The 20,465-nt window shown below is 37.1% G+C and overlaps 2 protein-coding genes across 3 annotated transcripts; both read left to right on the forward strand.

Moving 5' to 3' along the window:
- Window positions 1–561: 561 nt before the first annotated feature.
- Window positions 562–10,615, forward strand: LOC122075249 (eukaryotic translation initiation factor 3 subunit J-A-like). The gene is made up of 6 exons (XM_042640207.1): window positions 562–678; window positions 1,694–1,812; window positions 3,753–3,901; window positions 9,589–9,736; window positions 9,838–9,997; window positions 10,246–10,615. The coding sequence occupies exons 1-6, from the start codon at window positions 666–668 to the stop codon at window positions 10,335–10,337; spliced, it is 681 nt and encodes a 226-aa protein (XP_042496141.1). The 5' UTR covers window positions 562–665; the 3' UTR covers window positions 10,338–10,615.
- A 2,674-nt stretch (window positions 10,616–13,289) lies between these two features.
- On the forward strand, window positions 13,290–20,072 carry LOC122075436 (very-long-chain (3R)-3-hydroxyacyl-CoA dehydratase 2). 2 transcript variants are annotated; one of them, XM_042640465.1, is made up of 10 exons: window positions 13,290–14,696; window positions 14,769–14,826; window positions 15,183–15,396; window positions 15,528–15,616; window positions 15,860–15,913; window positions 17,487–17,554; window positions 17,668–17,717; window positions 17,864–17,961; window positions 19,618–19,724; window positions 19,864–20,072. In XM_042640465.1, the coding sequence occupies exons 3-9, from the start codon at window positions 15,342–15,344 to the stop codon at window positions 19,720–19,722; spliced, it is 519 nt and encodes a 172-aa protein (XP_042496399.1). In that variant the 5' UTR covers window positions 13,290–14,696; window positions 14,769–14,826; window positions 15,183–15,341; the 3' UTR covers window positions 19,723–19,724; window positions 19,864–20,072. The 2 variants fall into 2 exon arrangements, with proteins under 2 accessions (XP_042496399.1, XP_042496398.1); XM_042640464.1 differs by having other exon boundaries at window positions 13,290–14,826.
- Window positions 20,073–20,465: the final 393 nt, after the last annotated feature.

Below are 20,465 nucleotides of genomic sequence, written 5' to 3' on the forward strand. Positions count from 1 at the left end.
AAAAAAAAAAGAAAAAAAAGAAAGAAAAAACAAAAGCCAAATCAAGAAGGTATTGTTAATTTGTGTGCCTTTCCCGCTGAGGAGTTTTCTGTGGTTGATTTGCACTCCATTCCTCTCTTATATTTATTTTTCCTTTTTAAATGGTTATCACAAGTTGACAGCAAAATCTGGTTTTTCTATGGGTTTTTGGTCATTTGGATGTTGTGATTATCCTAATGGCTTGCACTTTTAACTTTTTGAATTTGTGTTTAGCTATTGCTTGAAAGAGTTCATAGGGTTGTGACACTATCAAGAAATTTGATAAGAAGTTTAAAGAAAATGTAGGCATAAGATAAAAGAAGTTGCTGAACCGGAAATTATTGAGCTCTTATGCCTTAGTTAATGACATCTAAGAGCATAGTTGAAATTGAGTAACTGGCTTTAAGCATGAGGTGAAAAACTGCCTAGCAGAAAATGTAACTGAATATAGTTAATGGATTTTAATTAATTGTCAAAATGATGACGCGATTGAGTTAATCCTGATTATTATATTTTAAATGTATTGTACTTCTTTTGTCAGTTTTTTTCACATATTTGTCTTTCCAATTTGCAGGATTGCACCTTTTTCTTCACAGGCATTTACAGCAAAGGCTTAGTGCAATAACTGTTTGAATAGTTTCAGCAGGATGGAGGACTGGGGTAATACTCACGTTCTGTTTTATTGGTGTACTTGTTAAACACTTAATGCTTGTATCTTGTATCTGTAATTGTATCTTATTTCATTGGGTTAAAATTGGATTGACAAGTGGATGGACTTGAACATGGCAATAATTCTTGATTGGCCCTTAATGTTTCCCTATGTTTTTGTCTTCTGTATCTAGGATAAACGAGCATCTAGTGTACATAGGAGGAAAGTATTCAATTTTAATAATTTTTTGTACCTTTTTTCTGTATGTATGTGAATGATACAATTCACTAGATACTACGTATTCTAACATTAAATATTGTAATCATTTTAGTAAGAAATTTTTGTTGCTGTGAAATATTTTTTTTTCTTTGTCTATAAGAGTTATAAGAACATAATTTGTTTGTGCTAGAAGTGGTCTTCCATCAATTCGACGCAGCTTTATTCCAACTAAATGGGGTCGGCTACATGGATCATTTCCCTCCAATCAGCTCTATTCAACCATACTTGTAATGAGGCCTAAACTATGCATGTCTTTCCTCACTACTTCTCCTGAGGTCATTTTAGGTCTACCCCTGGATCTCTGTTATTGGGTAAACTTCTAGACAATCTCCATCACCTGGGGGAAAAAAAGGAAAATCATATTTGTTCTTTTGCATTGGATTTCCATCCAGCAAGTCTAAAAAATCTTACCAATCTAATCTGAAGGGGTTGCTATCCATGTTGTGAATCTGTCCAGTAGTTAACATTGTCTCTTTGCTCCAGCTTTAAGCTCATTTAGCCTTTCAAAATGCCCTTCCCCTGCTGTCTCATACTATTGTTTTTATTAGTTATTTAAGCCGGACAAATTTAAACTGCTCATGTGAGAGTTTGTGTTGTTTTGCATTGTTAATGTCTAGTGACAGTGGTGAATTGTTCTTTAATTTCATGCTGGGGTTCTGTTAATTTATTTTTACTTTCTCTACTTGGACTTGATATTCTTGGACAATAATTCTGCAATGAATTGATGATGTGTGAATTTATTTACAGAGGATGAGCCTGCACCTCCCGTTCTTAAAAAGGAGCAACCTAGGAATATGTGGGATGATGAAGATGCAGATGAGAATGATGTGAAAGATTCTTGGGAGGATGAAGATGAACCTGCTCCGGTACATTACAGTTCTTATATGCCCAACTCATGCAATTCCTTGTATCTGCATGACAAAAAAAATTAGTGTAGAAGTAGGTGTAAAGCATTAAGATTAAGCTCGCGATAGCACAAATCTGTAGTAATTTTTTTTGTGTTGTTTAATTGTGATACTTTTTTGGAAAATATAAAACCGGACATTATACATGTGCTTCAACAATAAATTTGAAACAGGTGTTGTTTGGTTTATGTTGTGCTTTCTTTTTTTGAAATATAGAATTGATCTATGATATGTGGGACATATTGAACTAGACTTGTAACAAGAGTTCATAAAATTGAAACAAACAAAGAACTGTATTGATATGCAAAACCATGGAAGAATTGTTCTGTTTTCTATATTATATTTAACTTATTTGGACTTAGGCTTCTAATTTGTATATAACTGCACTTTTAAGAACTAGCAAGTGTTCATTCCATTATTGGGTAGAAGAATAGAAACTTGAAAATATTCTATTAATTGTACATTCTTAATTATAACCAATATAGAACTCCTAAAATATATATTTGGGCTCAGGCTTATGATGTGGATCTGATTTATCCTACCATAGGGGAGCTTCTGTAGCAGAATTTAAATGATCTCAATCATCAGTGTAATAGTCAGCAATTTTTGCTGTTGTTTTACTTGGTTTGGAAAGACTGGATATCTCGATGGCTCTGGACTTCTGCTAATAATCTGATGTAGGATTCTTTTATCTTACCAACTGGGTGCTGATGTTCCCAAAGAGAATAGAATTTGCATATTTAGAAGTATGAAAACTTCCACCCAGTTTATTGGGGATGCAGAAAATATGGCTGATAAACATTATAATAGAAAGCTTTAAGTCCAAGTAAGTAAATGAACAGGTATATTGTTGTCTCCTAGGGATGTCCTCTCTCTTGTCTCCAAGACTCCAAGCCATTCCCCACTTAAGGGTTTGGTCATTGTGTATCCTTTTCTCCTTTCCTTTTTCTTTTTGCCTTCATGCTCTTGTATATTTTCTTCTCCTTGGTAATGAATTATATTATTTCGCCTAAAAAAAATTAATAATTTAGGATGTAGGAACATGTGAGAAATCAAATAAGCTTTATGAAATCGTTTTTGGAGTACAACACTAAGGCTCTGCAATTCAAGTCATAGGAGGGGCTCGCAAGGAAAAAGAAATTAATTCTCTTACAAAATTTGGATGGAAGTTGATTACTTGGAAACGAGACTTTCTTCTCTCTTTGTCTATATTTTTAAAATTGATTTTTCTACAGGAAATTCATCTCTTTAATCATCACTGGTTCTACTTAGAACCTTGTAGCAAGCTAGCAATACTCTAGAATCATAACTCCCTACCAAATTACCTTCTAGTATGTATTGCCTTTGCCTTCAGACATCCTCAATCTTCCCCTTCATTTTCTTGTTTATTACTCAAACCAACTTATATTTACTCAGCAAGCCATGTTACACCTATACTTATAACGATCCCAATACGTAATCACTTTTTTCTTTTTTTCCCCTGTTTTGGAAATTCAATTTGGTAGCCACAAAAATGATGTTATTGTCATTGAAGTGATATTGAATATGATATGAAAATGCATGATGTTTATTGACACCTTTTATCTTGCATGTTTCTTGTGAATTGACATCTAAGTCTGTGATCGGTTCCTTTACTTAGAATTCTTGTGGTGCTGCACTTTTATGAATCAACTGTCCTTGTCAGATGGACTTTTCTAGAGTGTAAATTGGTCACTGGTAGTTTAGACAACTGGCTACTTTACTATTTTGACAGACCTCGAGTATTACTCTTATTGTTGCAATCTCCTGCTGTGCATCTTTATGAGAAATCATATGGCTAGGCAAGAACATGCTTTAGTTTAGCTTTACATTGGAAATTAATGCCTTGCAAAAGTCTGTACTCAAAGCATTATTGGCTTTAGGCACCTGCACCGGAACCTCCTGCAGAGAAGGTGTCAAAAGAACCTGCAAAAAAAGCTAGTGACAAGAAAGGAAAGGCTGCTGAAGTATTGAAACAAGAACCTGCTCCAGTGCCCCTAGATCCAGTGGCAGAGAAGCTTCGCCAACAAAGGTAACATTCCTTCTGTTGTTTCTCTCTTCATTCAGGCTGTTTATCTTGCTCATCTGATTAGGTTTAGATATGGAGACTTGGTGCGTACATGTGAAATGAGGTGCCGAATATCTCACTGACACTGACTTGCATTCAAGCTAGGAAATATGACTATAAAGTTGGGAAATGGATGAAAAAATGGAGCTTTGAACTTCATGACACGGATGATGTGAACCCCTTCATGTGCATGATAATAGGAACTTAGTAATGGACCTGATGTCAGTCATAGACCCACAAAACACACAGACATGGACATGCATGTGCCCCAATAAATTTGGGTGGCGGGGAGGTGGTGTGGAAACCAGGTGATCATAGTTGTCATGGCGTCAAATCGATCCAAGGCGGTGGAGGGGTGGCTAATCGATTTGGCGATGAATCGCCCGTTTTGGCGTGCCATGGCGGTCAAATCACCTGTGTGTCATTTTTTATTTTTTCTATTTTCTAAAATTATTTAATATGCTACTTTTTATTTTTCCTATTTTTTAAAGTTTTTATAGCATGCTACAAGCCTAGAATATATACCCTATAACATATAAAACAAACATTAAGTAACATCAAATCATAAAAAAATCAACATAGCCATATCATGTCATCAAAAATCAACATAAATTATTGACTTATACAGTTATACATCAATTCATCACTCATCAAGTCATAAAAAATCAACATGTACATCACACAAAAGTAAAAAGTAAAAGGCTAACCTGTGACTGAAGCTTGAAAGCAATGATTGGAAGTGAGTGAGCAACTTGAACAAAATAAAAGGTATATATGTCAATATATCATATATGAATCAGAGATATATATTTGGAAACCTAAGAATAGATCAAATGATAAGATAAGTGGCTAACCTGTTAAGCTATTAATGACTTACTAACGCAATGAAGCTTGATAGCAAATGAACTCAACATAAAATAAAAAAGGAAAACTTAACTAATCATCCAAGTTCAAAGTTCAAGTTTAAAGTTTAAAGACAATACATAAATCCAAACACTCAAATAGTCAAACACAAATAACTTAATCATCATAATCATCCAACAAATTAGCAGCAGATGGCAGATTCCTTTGTTGTCCACTAGAAGCATTTGCATTTTCACCAAAGTTATCTGTGACATTCAAGTCATCATTCACATCATCCTCTTTTTCCAAATCTTCTTCCCCATCTGATTTTGATGACTCCCCAACAACCCTCTCTCTACCAGGGCGTGTGTAACACAAATTCCCTCTAGAGGTTGAAGATTGAGCTCTCCTGGGTCGATTGGGCCCCTCCATTGTTGCCCCCATTGCTCTACCAGCAACGTCCCATGTGAGATCAGCATCGGGATGGACTACATCATCCACTTGCTCGTCAATCATCCACTCACTACTCCAATCCAGTTCGTCAAGCACAAGTGGATCATAATTTCTGTTATCAAGACGCCTTTGTTGAAACCTTTCTTCTAGGCGGTGATTGTATTGAACATAGACTAGATCATTCAAACGTTGATGTTCCAACCTTATTCCTCTTCTTGGTATGAATCTGAATTCATAAACAATAGAGAACAACAAAGTTAGTGTTCCAAAAATAAAAAGTCTAAAATATGAAATAGATGTAATACCCAGCTACTTACAAACTCAAATGTTCTCCAGTTGCGCTCGCAACCAGAAGAGGAGCAACAAAGCCCTAGAATACTTTTTGCAATCTTTGAAAGCTCAAAAGCATGACCTCCAAATGAACCCCACCAAGTAACTATAAAAAATAAATCTATATAAAAATAGATAGATTAATATTTAATATATCACACAAACAAAACAACTAAACAATGTACTCCACTTACTAGGACTCATGGTTGCCCGTGATCTAATCGCCATATCCGAGGCAAAACCACCTCGAGAATGTCTATACAAAGTGGCTTGAGTATTTATCTTGTCTTGTAAAGCTGGTTCATGTATCATTCTTTCAATGACTTCATTAAATGTAAGCTGTGGAGAAGATATAATTTGGTAGCCACCATCATCACCTTCCTTATAAGAAAAAAATTTGTCAGGATTAAGAAATAGTGCTGCTCCATACAAAGGATGTCCCATTTGAATCTCCCAACGCATGTTAACAATATCCAACACTTTCTTGTATTGCCTTTCTCTATCCCCAAAATTTTCTTTTATTTTCTTTTTTGCCTCATCCATGGCAAATTGAACCTCAGGCATAGAAGGCCTCTCATCACCATCCACAATCCTCAAGACGGTAAGAAGTGGCTTTGAAGCTCTAAGACAATTTTTCACACCATTCCAAAATGCTACAGCAAACACCGTCTCAATCACTTTCTTCCCAGCCTCGGTCTTTGCGAAATTAGAACTAGTCCATTCTTCAGAAATAAAAAAATGTCTTAAGTCATCTTTATGTTTTAACAAGCTTTGAAGTGTCAGAAATGCAGTTGCAAATCTAGTAGCTGCTGTCCTCACCAGATCCCTTCCATTTGTTCTAGCCCTCATTGCATCAAGAATGCGTGTGCCTGTAGATGAAGTTGGTTACTTTTTTTGCCTTACTTATCACATTCCTATTAGATTTCAAGAATCCTATTTCGTCCAACATCAGGTCAATGCAATGCGCTGCACAGGGAGTCCAATATAGCTTTGTCCTCTTCTGCATCAGCATTGTACCGGCTAATTTATAAGCCGATGCATTATCTGACACAACTTGCACAACATAGTCCTCACCAATTTCTTGAACTTTGTTGTCAAATCAATTTAAACAACTTCTCTGCAGTTTGAGATATACTAGATACATCAATAGATTCCATAAAATAAGTCTCCTCTTGACAGTTAACGAGGAAATTAATTAAATGCCTTCCTCTTTTATCCGCCCACCCATACTGCTTCCAATACTCTTCATATTTTTTCTTCATCTCTATAGTTCTATCCTTTGCTGCCTTTAATAATGGCACTCTCACTTCATGATAACTTGGGGGTTTATATCCTGACTCGTACTGTCCAATAGATTCCACCATCACCTCAAACCTCCTTGACTTAAGAGCATTGAATGGAATACCACACTGATAAACCCAGTCAACAATGTGATTATCAACTCTCTTTTTTTCTTCCGCTGATCTAAACCGGTTCTCTATAGTAGTCTGAGTATTACCTTTAAGATGCCTCTCAGCAACCACTTGCTCAAGAGTCCGTCTAACATGGGCATCCATGGGGCCCTTTACTTGTGGCTGAATGACAACTTTCTTTTTCTTAGCAGTTGTCCCAGAGCTAGGAATAAGTCTAGAGGTTGTAGAAGAAGTCCTACCAGACTGTCTTTGACCTTCAGCTTCTATATCAACATCCACATTAGCACCAGCACCAGCATCAACATCAACATCAACATCAACATCATCATCATCCAAAATGTCTTGCATCCTTTTTTTCTTATTGCGCATAAGAGCTGCATTCATCTCTGTAGCAATCGTTACAGTTGTCTTGGTACACTTAGCAACATCTCCATATCCACCCACCAAATGTTTTTTTAACCTTTTAATTCCACACTTGAGGTTTTTTCCACAAAGAGTGCATTTAACAAGGTTCTTGTTTGAAAGGTCAAGTCAATACCCATACTTCCACCCAGGGTCATTTGATTTGGCCTTCCTGGTTGGGTCTTTGGATGGATCATATGCAGTCGTGCTTATATTATCACCCCTACTACTACCACCAACAATACCATCCATTATGAACTCCTATAGTCCTATTATCCTACAAGTTACAAAACAGAGTGACAAAGTATGTTAAGTGTTAACCAATAACATTAACATGATAACATAAAAATAAAAAACAATCAAACACTTACAAATCCAACTTAATCATTTCACTTAACACAACCAAGACCATTGTCAAGTTCTTATATATTTTTTTTTCCAGCAATCTAAAATATATGATTTTCCACGTTCAGATCAAGCTCTAGATAGTAGATAACTAGATATACAACTAAAGAGGAAAACATATTATAAACATCGAAAAGGCTAAAACAACAAAGAACAGAAAAAGGACATGAATCCATCTAAACCCATATGATAATTCCTGCATTTCTTTCAACCCACCAAAAAACAAATAATAGAAGGTACTGAAACTGAAAAAATCAAAGAGAAACTCAAAGAACCAGAGGGCAGAGGTTGCAGAAAATAACCAACCGAAGCAGAGAATAGAAGGCAAGCTGCATAAAAGAAAAGAACTGGAGCAGAAAAAAAGATCAGAAGGAGGAGGAGAAAGATCGAAGTTACTCGCAAGTGGGGCCCTTACCTGGTTGTCTCTCTTGCTGCCGGAGGAGAAGATGTCGCAGGCAATGTGGTATTGTGGCTGTTGTCGTTCTTGCTGCCGGAGAAGGAGAAGACGTAGCTGTTGCTGCCGGAGAAGGAGAAGAAGAAGAAGTTGCAGGCCGTGGCTGCTGGCTTCGAGGGTTTTGGTTACTCTTGCTGCCGGAGGAGAAGAAGAAGAAGTTGGAGGCGGTGGTTGCTGGCTTCGAGGGTTTTGGTCTCTTCGGGCATCGGGTGTTTTAATTTTACGCTGCCATATAATAAACAAAATATTGTTAGTAAAAAAAATTTTTTTTTTTTTTTTTAAATAACACATAAAGTCGACTGCTTAGGGAATAGATCGTGCCATGGCGTCGCCATGTCGACGCCTAGCATCCAATGGCGATTGTCAACTGTGAGAGACGCAAATCGTGGGACTGCCATGACCTATTTTTTCCGCCGAGACGCCAAATCGCCGCCTAGGTGACGCCATGACAACTATGCAGGTGATATGGAGAGCGGTTTCAAGAAAGCATGAGATGGACCTGTCCTCTGTTTTCCACAGTGGACCTCATCCTTGTAAGGTTAGTGTGACTCATAAGTCGTGACAATTCATTGGTCTGAGGATTCTTGACCATTAGGTCAGTAATTCACTTCTTGAATGAGGCATGGTTTTAAAGAAATATGACCAAGAGGAGTGTCTCAAAGATCTTCACTAAAGTGCCCTTGTAGTCAGTGACTTTGAACATTACCCAGAATTAGTTTCAGGGCAGGACTCATCTATCAAAGCTTTGTCCTTGTTCAGACTGATATTTTCTGCCTTGTCAACAATACTTCAAACAGTCCCAACCATAAGTAATTTTTTCGAACAAATTTTAAAACAATCTGTTGATCTGTGGATAAGTGAGATTAGTCTTAAAGCTATGCTATAAATGTAATGATATAGGTTACGTGCGCACTGAATTTGAGATCTAACCGAACTGTCATGTGGTGTTGTGTTAAATTTTCTTACCCTTTATGTGTCAGAAAACTGTCCCCCAAATGTTACTGTAACTGATGAAGCTCCATTGATACTAGATAAGGGGAATCATCAGACAACTGGGAAGAACATTATTTGTATGTTGGTTCCCTTTGAAACTGGGGGCAAATTTATTTGCAGTGGTGTTATTTGATCGTGAATAGGCTTTAGCACAAAATAGATACAAATACGGAGAAGCACTTCACTGATAACACTCCCTGGGACTCATTTGAGAGGCAGGGGGGCAATTAATTTGGTGCTCATAAAGCACCATATGTTTCTTTCTACAAATAATATCTGAAGAATGGACATCTACAGGAGGTGTGCCTGCTTGAGTATCAGTACCTAAGTTCCTGTAATGTTCTGTTACTAATTTACAGACTTGAGGAAGAAGCTGATTATAAGTCCACCACGGAACTGTTTGCTAAGAGAGGTGACGAGAAGACACTGGATAATTTTATACCCAAATCCGAAAGTGACTTCACAGAGTATGCAGAGCTTGTTTCTCATAAACTCAGGCCATATGAGGTTTGTTTTTTTTTCTCATTTATATATTTGCTATTATGATATTCTGATAATGAAGCAATGGTACATTTCAATGATTAATTGCATCTTCTTACAAATTGCAGAAAAGCTTCCATTACATTGGCCTACTCAAGGCAGTGATGAGATTATCAATGACTTCTCTTAAAGCAGCAGATGCAAAAGAAGTTGCTTCATCAGTAACGGCAATTGCAAATGAAAAACTCAAGGCTGAGAAAGAAGCCAATGCGGGTAAAAAGAAACCAGGTGTGTACTTCATAACAAATCTTCTTTCGATTCTAGCACACTATTGAGGTACCTCCAGATAGATTAAATTTCGGTGATAGCCTAGACGGCTATTTATAGCGTCCAATCTCTTTCAAGGGGTCCACATCCACACTGTAGCTTTGGCTTCATTCATATTTTGTGACCAATTTTTGGCTTCATTCATATTTTGTTGCTAATTTATTTTCTTTGTAATGGGTCCATTGAATTGTTAAACTCTGTTGCTGCAGGTGCAAAGAAGAAGCAGCTTCACGTAGATAAGGCAGATGATGATGTGGCTGTTGATGGATACGAGGCTATGGATGACTATGACTTCATGTAAACTCTTTCAGAAATTATTTCTGCTTTTTCTCCTGTAGACTAGGATCCATTTGCTCAAAAATTGAATCACAGATGAGGGTCCTTAAGGCTTTGTTCCCTCCAAATTCTGGAGATTGATTTGAGTGTGTGCTGATATGCGGTTTGTTGATTTAGAGAAGAGTTAACAGTGTCTCATGAGGAAATATTTTTTTACTGTTTTTGAACAATTTTTAATTTTATTTGACAGACAAGAGATAAGCTAATATTTTTTTAATTAATTTTGTAAAAAGTATTTTTACCTTTTGGTGCTTTGTAAGTACAACTGGCTGTGTTTGGTGTGCATTCTCGGAATAGATTTTGGGAATAGAATGCATTTTAAAACCTGATCTGTCTCTCTCTTTCTGTGCCTCTCTCTCTCTCTCTCTCTTACTCTCTTGCTGTCGGCATTCTGGATCCAGAATCAATTCCTGAGAATGAGTACAAACAGTGCAAATATATCTTGTGAAATATCTTGTGAAATGTTCGCTTTGTGGACAAATACTCCTTAGTGGTGAAGGCACTTACCAAACACAGCAGCATTCCAAAATTCAGTTATATAGAGTTAATCATATGCCATTGTGTTCTTCAATGAATTGGCATTGCCCACATATTTCTCTGCTCTTGAAATAAATTAATACAGTATTTGATATGTATTATTGGAATATAGTTTGGGTATAGAGCTGTTCTTGAAGTAGGAAAATAGAGAGAAAAATTGGGTGAGAATGTGTTCTAGTCTCAATATATTCCAATGCAAATTAAACATAGCCTTAAATTTCATAAAATTGTTGAAGCAGGAGTCCTGCCTATGGCCATGTTTGGTGGAATTGAATCAACGACAGACTAAATTGTGATATGCATAAAATGTCTATCCGGATTTAAAAATCGGATCGGGGGGTCTTAAGCCGATTCCGGCCTGGATAGAACTGGATCTCGATTCCGGGTAGTCAGATCAGGATCAGAATCGGCCTCGACTCCAGGTTCTAAAACACCGGTGTCAGTCATCCTGGAAGGGGTTGTGTGGTAAACCAACTAGAAATCGTTTCGCCCACTTGACAAATTCTATGGCAATATCGTATAGTATTGGTGTCCCTATTTGATCGAGACCAATTTGTATCAACCAAAATGTTGCTTTTTGATATCAAATTGGCCTAAACACACTTATCCATACCGGTATCAGTAGTGATTGATATGGTACAGCATACCGTGTTTCATAATCTTGCATTGCATCTTATACGCCAAGATAGTAACATGGAACGGATTTATTCAATGAGTAAGGAGAGACCCACAAACTTAAAACAGGAGAGAGAAGACAGATTGTGAAAGCTACACTTCTTTTTCCCTTCTTTACAATGACAATATGCAAGTATACTTATACACTTCTTCTTCTTCTTTTTTTAAGCAAGAGGCGTAGACGAGAGCACAAATGAAGTGTGGCAAAATGATTTCACACATAAAGGGCAATGTTGTCAATTTATATTAGAAGAGAGACAGAGATAGGGAGCGAGAAGGTGTTAGCATAACATTTAGGAATCGATATTGGAACAATTGCATTGGCTGCTTCAAATCGTATCAGTATCAGTGGTAGGCTTTCTACCTTTTTATCGAGTTTTGGTCGGTAAAGGTTTGTTCCACAACTTGGCTGCCCAATTAATTGATTGATTTTGATTACGGTAATACTCCCATGCTGATTTGATTGATTTTGATTACGGTAATACTCCCATGCTGATTTGATTGATTTTGATTACGGTAATACTCCCATGCTGAATTGATTGAGAATCCCCTAGTTTTATTTAACATGATCAAAATGGTCTATCCTACTTGTTGACATATTGTTCTCACCTTCGATATCTTGCCTAGTCTTAGAGAACTCTAATTCTGCCATGTTTTGATTTATGTGCAAAAGGATCTTACTTTGTGCAAATTACATGATGACAGGAAAAAATATTAATGTAATTACTAGAAGCATTCCCAATGGCTTTAAGCAAGCTAAGAAGGATGGGGCATAACTGAAATATAGAGTGATTAGGAGGTAGTTAGTGGCCTTGGAACTCTATACCCTTTTTTTTTTTTTTAGTCTAATTTGTCCAAAGCAATCTAACGACCTATTGTTTCTGTGTTAAGCAAATTGCTTACCTTGTTATGCATAGAAAAACCCAAATTCTGAATTCTGGTACTTGGATGGATGTATTAAGTTATCCCAAATTCTGATCTTAGTGTCAATCAATATATATAACTTCTCGCCCTTGATGTGGCCTGACCTACCTAGCTAGAAGTATTTGATGAGAACTTACCGCACCTGATGATATGACGTATTTCAGTATAACTCTCGGTGTCTCAAGACTCAATTTACATGACAACCTAGGTCTAGGCATGACAAAACTGAATCAATGTACTCTCCCAAGGTTAGAAATGTGGAGGTACCTTTCCCTTCACCTATTAGCTCTATCCGCCCAGAGTTAATGGTTAGTTGATTACAATCCTTTTTAGATATAATATACACATCCTTTTTTAGATATAATATGCACATCCGTTTTTAGTTGATCGATACTGTACCTAACTGATAGAATATACACATCCTGTTTTTTAGGTTAAAATTTTTGTTATTGTGAAAAGATACTTTTGCCCTTTGTTTTATTTAAGGGAAAATTATGTCCTCCTCCTTTATTATTTATTAAAATTATATATGAATCCAAAAACTTGAAGGAATTATGCCCTCTTAACAATTAAGTCCAATCCGTTAATGTCCGTTAAATGAGATTATTAATTGATCATCTCACCTAATATCACTAACATTTAATATCGAAATTATCCTTCTTTGTAGGTGAACTTACCTATATACCCTTCGACTAAAACAAAGAAGGAAGCCGACCTCCTCCCCTGTCGTCTTCAACGTTTTCAGAACTTATCCGTAATAGGTTCAGCAGCAGGACCTTGAAAAAAAAAAAAAAAAAAAACTCAGCTCAGCCTCCGCCTCATAGCCAGAGTTCAACGTTAACTTCAATGGCTTCTCTTCCCTACGCCAATGTCGATTGCAGCTTGAGGGCCTTGGCCGGACGGGCTGAGGGTTTCAGCCGTTTCTTTATCGGTGGCCTTGATGGACCACTCCCCTGTTTTGCTTGTCAATAGAGATTTTTATACAAGGGTCTATGGATTGGCTAATTTAACCATCTGGCCACTACAATTAGCGATTTTATATGATGAAATTGCTGTGGAAGCATCGTCTATCTGCTTCATGTGCATTTATATGCAAAATATAGAGATTAAAATTTAGGTCATTAAATCAATCTTTCCAGGTTGGCCTCCGTTCGTTCAGAATCAAGAAATTTAGAGTTTCTTTTTAATGAAATTGTTAAGAAGTTGTGAGTTTTTCTTTTTTTTTGTATAAAAATGTAAAATTCGTATTTTTGGGGGTGTTGTTCTGTTGGATTGGATTTGAGATTTCTGGTTTAGGTTAATTGAAGAGTAGATGGGAAGGTGAGGAAGAAGTTGATTATGAGAGCGATCCAGAGGAGGCGATGCTGACCTTGGCAATGCGGAGGAGGGAAGCGAGTGATGATGAGGAAGGAGATGGAGAGGAGAGAGAGAAGCCGCTGAGGAAGGATCTAAGGCCTGGGACCGGTTTGGAGGGTGAATCGGAGGGTGAAGGTGGAGCATCTGTGTATGATGATGAAGAATCTAAGGTAGAAGCAGAAGAGGAGGAGGAGGAGGAGGAAGTGGGAGAGCAAGAAGAAGAAGAAGAAGAAGTCGAAGAAACAGATGAGGGAGAAGGGGAATTTGAGGGGAGAGGTGATGTCGATGCAGGTGATTTCGTGGTTCAGGTCGCAGCGCCGGGTTCTGTTGGAGTTTCAAAATGACGACTAGAATCAGGTGGAAGATGAGTAGAAGGAGAACGAGCCATTCGCTGTGCCGACTCCCTTCCTTGGTTAGGGTCCTGGTTTAGGGCGGTTTAGGGCTGGTTTAGGTGTAGGGTTTCACGGAAGGGATGTGGGTGTTTAGGTATAAAACAACCTAAATCTTTCAAGATTAAGTTGATTTTTTCTTAAAGGGTAATATTGTGTTTACGGATTTAAAACCAATAGCATACTAACACCGTCATAGCCAGGAGAACGGGTGTAATTCCTTCAAACCCTTGGATCCTGGTTATCCTTTTCCCTCGTGAATTCTTAAGCATGTGGGTCCCATTTGATGACATTTTTCTAACCCACAGCGATGAGCGATGAGCGATGAGCGATGAGCGATGGCCATTGGTGCTGCATGAGAGATTTTCCACAATAGTGACGAAATCCTCTCCGATATTAAATGGAATTGATGTGTTGATTCGGTCGTCGTCGCCGCCGAATTGGTGAGGTTTATCATCTGAAGTGTGGTGAGATTTGTGTTCTGCTACTTTCTTACTTTCACCTCTTAGCTGCAGCACACAAGGAGCTTCCTCTTTGAAGAAATGCTCTGATACGACAAGGTTCAATCAAAAGGTAAACTCTCTCTCTCTCTCTCTCTCTCTCTCTAGATACTGACTCTAACATGTACTGGAATTTGGATTCCATTCGTTTTATGATATTACTTTCTTTCTTTCTCCGTTTGCAATCTTACATTGTAGAACTTTGATTCGGTCATTTGAAGTGCATAAATAGTTACTGGGGGAGGGTTTAGGTTTCTCTGTTATGAGCATCTCTACCTGAAAGTCTAATTTCTTTGTTTCACTGGAAATCAAATTGTTAATATTGTGCTCTTATTATATAAACAAATACTGTACTATCATTCTTTTTTTTGTTGAAAATTTTCTATTGTTTAAAAAAAAATTTCCTGGATTTTTTTATTTGAATTTCAGGCTCGAATCTGTGAAATGTTGAAAAGTTTGGGGAGTAGAGCAGAATGAGTTTGCATAACTGAATTGAGTGAAACAAGTCAAGGTCACACTGTCAAACGATGTCTCAACCATCTAAGTTCTATCTGGTTGCTTACAATTCTTTTTTTTCCCACCCTCTTGATGAAAGGTTTGCTGCAAATTGTTTCATTCCTGGAAGTGCTACATGGGGCCATTGGTAGGAGTCCTGAACTTAGTTTTGTTTTATTTTATTTGGCCATCCTTTTACTGTTTTGCGACCATATCAGATTGATGAAGGGGTAAAAAAATCTAATTTGAGGTACTCAATTTTATTTTGTCAATACTAAGGCCTTGTTCGGAGTGGGGTGCTGCTTCCGCTGATGCAATGGTCTGGGAGAACACAATTCTTAATTTTAATTGTTCGTCAAATCGTGAAGGTTCTTATCATCTTTCTGAATTCCTGGTTTCTTTTAACATTCTCCAATACATTTTGAGGGGAAAAATCAACTCTTATTCTGTTTAATGGTCAAATTTTGTAAACAAGGATGTAAGGCATAGTTTATTAAAAAAAAAGGAGAAAGAAATACAAACATTTTCATAATTTCCCTAACTTGTGAAAATATGGTTACATTCCCCACTAATCACAGTGCATTTTTTTTCTCTCTTTTACTATTCTACAGGTTCAGGGGCTGCTCTCAGTTTTTATAACTTTTGTGGCTTGGAGTCTAAGTGAGGTATTCACTTCTTTCCCCTTTTCCCTGTTAAGTACTTGCATTCTTATCTGTGGGCAATGATGGTCTCATGTCTCATCAATAATGATATTCATAATTCTGTTCATAATAAGTATCATAGCAATCCCCACAATCTGAGTTCTAGTTGATGAAATTGGAATATGAAGTGAAGGTCACAACCCTGGCCTGAAGTGGAATCTGTTTGAAATCATCAGCTTTGCATGCCTAATTATCCCGATGCCAAAATTGTGCTTTGATACAAAATACATATAGGTTAATGAAATTGGAATATGAAGTGAAGGTCACAGCCCTGGCATGAAGTGGAATCTGATTGAAATCATCAGCTTTGCATGCCTAATTATCCCAATGCCAAAGTGTGCTTTGATACAAAATACAAGGTATACTGATTTAGGAGAAGCCTCTATGTAAATGCTGGCTATTCCTTACAACAGAGTATGCTGTTCATTCTGTTTTAGGGACTGGTGACTTGGGCATTGCTTTTACCAATAAAAAAAAGACTTTAGCACAGCCAATTCTTAGTAGGTAGTACCGGTGTTGTTGAAGTTAAAATTAGGGATATGTTATCATCCCAGTCTTTGTTTTTCTATCAAGATCAACCCAATGGGAATCTAGTTTCCCTTTGAAGAGAATGTCTAAGAAAACCAAGTTATCCTATGCATATTTATAACCAATTTGAGGATTTCTAATGCATAAGTCAAAATGCCTAATGTTGATCGTGGACTAATGGTCGGGTTCAGGCTGATTGGTGGGTTATTTAGGTCAAGTTTTGCCTCCGCTGATTAAAATGTGTGATGTACATGCATGGAATCATAGAGATGAACAAATCTACGTTAGTTGAAGAGACAAGTCTAGAATCATCAATTCTTTTCACTTTATGCTCAGTTGCAGTAAATATATCTCTTCGATTATAAATACCGATCACATACTTCGTTTGTATGTCAAATGAGACAGTCTATGGAACATGTAAAGAATTTCTCTCTATTCAGTGTAATGTAAATCACACGGTTCTTGTCCTGTATCCGGTTGATGCAGGGTCAATGCAGGGTGAATGTTAGAATTGCTACCATTTTACAAAGCCAAAGGCTTTGTCATTTGTATGCCAGTTATTTAATATCAGAATTGTCGACCCCCAAAATGAAATCGAGAATGGTTAAATTACACTCATCTGGTCAAGGGATATATTTGTATGAATCAAGAGGGTTGATAAAATATCATTTGTGAGTGGTGAGCGGTATTCTAATCCATAAACATTCTTCATTAGTATTTGTGCAAGTTAGTGTGCTTCTTACTTTTTTGTGTTAAACCTGGCTTGCTGCTTTCATCTCATGAACTTCTGTGCTGGATGAGGACTTTGGAAGTCTATAGGGCTTGGTCTAGGCGTATCTATTTAGTATGATTCATCGACAAAAGTAGAAAACTACAATTTGTTATCAACTATTTCACTAGTTTCCTGCTACAGTTTATAAAATGTGCCTCTGTCATCCTCTTGATACTTGTGTTTGGATTCTTTCTACTTTTTCACTTCTTATGATCTATAACCTTTTCACTTGTACAGGTAATCAGATACTCGCATTATGCTTTGAGTGATCTTGGGATTTGTCCACCGTGGCTCACCTATCTCAGGTTTGACTCTACGTCATTAAAATATGATCTACGTAAATCTATTTTATACGTGTGACACTAACAGTGCTCTCCAATCATCAATTGATGCCTGTTTTCTTCATTTTTTACCTAAGGTACACTGCGTTCATTGTTTTATATCCCATCGGTGTAGCTGCTGGAGAAAGTGAGCCCAGGAGACTCCCATTGATGTTTGTTTAAGTATTTGGACAAATTTTTCTGTTTCCACCTTAAAGTTTTTTCCCCTTCCCTTTACTGGTTAAATTTTGTAAAATTGTTTCTGAGTTCTGGTTATTTCTCATTTGAATGCAGTGTGGCTTATGTATGAAGCTCTTCCATTTATAAAGGAGAAAAACCTCTACGCAGATTTCTTTGGTGGACTGCCCTTCAGCTTTGATTCTTCTGTCAAGGTAGGTCAGCAAATGGACTAGTGGAAATGCATTTTTATTTTGCAGAACAATCTGCCATATATGTTCTTTCTAGAGCTTCAGTTGATCTAATAGTCTGTTAAGACTTTTCTTGGAGCATTTGATGAAGATTTTGTGGTATTTAATCAACATACTGTGTATCATATGGTTATGATTGCCTAATTGAGTTTATGTTTGTTTGTGGGTTTGTCACTGGGAAATTGGGGTTCTCTGCATTTCACATTTTTCATATACGTTCAGATTTCTAGTTTCTGTCCAGTCCATTTAATTTTATCCTGGATAGACCTCCAGAAACTACCCAAATTCCTGATACATTATGGCCAGGCTCACATGTATGCCATATTCTCCGGCCTGCCAACTCAAGTCAAGCACTGCCTGGTCCTCATTATGCCCAAAAATGTCTTTCCTTTTCTCCTGCTGATCTGTTTCAACTGCTTATCCCCAAAAGCTCGAGCTGTTTAGTATGGCTACCACCATGTATATCAATACACACCAACACCCTCTTGCACGTGCAGGACCACGCACTCAAGACTTTGCATGTGACACCATCACATGGCGGCACTATCAGGTGGCACCAAGGGGCACCACAACACACAACACAATCCCCTCACACTTGCCAGCGATTGAACACCCGACCTCCTGGCTCTAATACCATGCTACAACCTCTTATGCCAAAAGCTTGAGCTATTATGTAAGGGATACAACGATGTATATCAACACACATCATCATGATCATGATACATGCTGTTCGGTTACATATATGTCATCATTTTCTCGTGGATATTCATGCATTTAATCTCTATAAGCTTATTCTTCTTCTTTTTTTTTTTTTTTTGGTAAACCATCTCTGTAACTTTAAACTATAAAACAGTATATTTACTTTACATGATACACACTACACAAGTCATCTTTAAATTTAAATTTAAATTCAAACTCACTGAAAAAGGGTGTACCCGGTGCATTAGGTTCCCTTCACTGCGGGTTCTCTGGAGAGGCAGATATGTACGTACCCTTACCTCCACTTCGTGGAGAGGCCGTTTCCATAGTTGAACCTACGACCACCAGGTCACAGACTCACAATGGAGCAACCTTACTGTTACGTTGAGGCCCGCCATCTCAAATTTAAACTTACTATGGTTACTTTTTTGATACAGGATAATTAACAAATTGATAAGCTAATGTGCTTAAAATACCTCGATTATTTTTAACAGAGGTTAATGGATATTTTTTCTTCTATATTAGAGAGGAAATTGCATTACTAGTAGAATGTACTTCAAAGCTGCCCTTAGTTGTTAATCTTTTACATATAAATAGAATATACAACTTCAAGGTCTGGCCATTTTCTATTGTCCTGTCAAGTGGAGCTGTCTATCTGGGTGGGGACTTATTTTTCTTACCTGAAGTTGTGGGTTTGGTGGGCCTCCGGCAAGCCTAAAGTTACTGACATGCTGTGGTAAACACTACCAATTGGTGCTCCTTGTAAGCTCTCTATAAGATGCAGTAGTGCCATGGAGAAACACTATTTCCCTTTTTCTCAAAGATGCAACATGTTTCCTCCATCCTTGTTTATCTTTTATCTTTGCTTATATCTGATTCTTTTGGGTGTGAACAATCTTTATTTTATATTGTTTGAGGTAGGTTCTGCTTGTATGCTACCCTTTTATGTGGTTGAAGCTTTACGTGCACTTGTTTAAGCAACGGAGACTGAAGCTGCACAAGCTCTATGAGAAGAAGAAAGCTTGAAGGTTTGGATATAGATTCTTTCAGTTATAAATTCTGATTTAACGTGGCCTATGTAATATTCTTTTGATTGATTTTGTTTCATATACATTAAGTTCAACTATCAAAGGTAAATGGACTTGACGTACTACCATTTTTATGCAGGTTCTCCAAGATTGGTTCCATATGACATTGGGCGGAGTTTGTTTCCAATGTAAATTGAATCAGATACTTCAATATGCTGTTTCATAGCTATATCTGGTTAACAAAAACTACTAATGCTATACAAAATATTGTACAGGATTGGTGGTTGTGATACTATATTGGATTTCCAAACCAAAATATTTTTTAGGTAGTCCAAAGTTCTAGAGTTAGTAGATGTGAGTTGTTCCTATGACTTTATCAGTAAGGGTCTTAAATTTTTTGTCATCAAGTTTAAAAATCAAATCCTTCCTTCACCCCTTTGCTAATCTTCCAGCCATGCATGCACATAAAAGAAACAAGGTGCCATCTTCCTTGCAATGGATTGTATTTATGTATCCACTATCCCTATTTCCACCCATATTACACTAATATCCGCTATGTAAAAAACCTTACTTAAGTGGCATTTATATTTGGGATATTCTTGTTGACACCATGTCAAATGATTTGTAACCTTATTTTTTTGTTGTCATTTTATTATGATAATTTTTTTCCCCTAGTGATAGTAATACTGCTGTTTCATAATGACAATGACATGATGTATATCTAATTTTTTTTTTTTTTTT

This window comes from Macadamia integrifolia, chromosome 4, assembly GCF_013358625.1.
Source record: "Macadamia integrifolia cultivar HAES 741 chromosome 4, SCU_Mint_v3, whole genome shotgun sequence".
Classification (NCBI taxonomy): Eukaryota; Viridiplantae; Streptophyta; class Magnoliopsida; order Proteales; family Proteaceae; genus Macadamia; species Macadamia integrifolia.

What these genes read in the sequence shown, in the direction of transcription:
- LOC122075249 (XM_042640207.1), top strand. An exon ending in ATGAAGATGAACCTGCTCCG is followed by an intron (nt 1,813 to 3,752) that starts GTACATTACAGT and finishes TATTGGCTTTAG; the next exon opens with GCACCTGCACCGGAACCTCC. An exon ending in TGCGGGTAAAAAGAAACCAG is followed by an intron (nt 9,998 to 10,245) that starts GTGTGTACTTCA and finishes CTGTTGCTGCAG; the next exon opens with GTGCAAAGAAGAAGCAGCTT.
- LOC122075436 (XM_042640464.1), top strand. Translation starts at nt 15,342, where the DNA reads ATGAAAGGTTTGCTGCAAATTGTTTCATTCCTGGAAGTGCTACATGGG. An exon ending in CCGTGGCTCACCTATCTCAG is followed by an intron (nt 17,555 to 17,667) that starts GTTTGACTCTAC and finishes TTTTTACCTAAG; the next exon opens with GTACACTGCGTTCATTGTTT. An exon ending in GCTTTGATTCTTCTGTCAAG is followed by an intron (nt 17,962 to 19,617) that starts GTAGGTCAGCAA and finishes TGTTTGAGGTAG; the next exon opens with GTTCTGCTTGTATGCTACCC.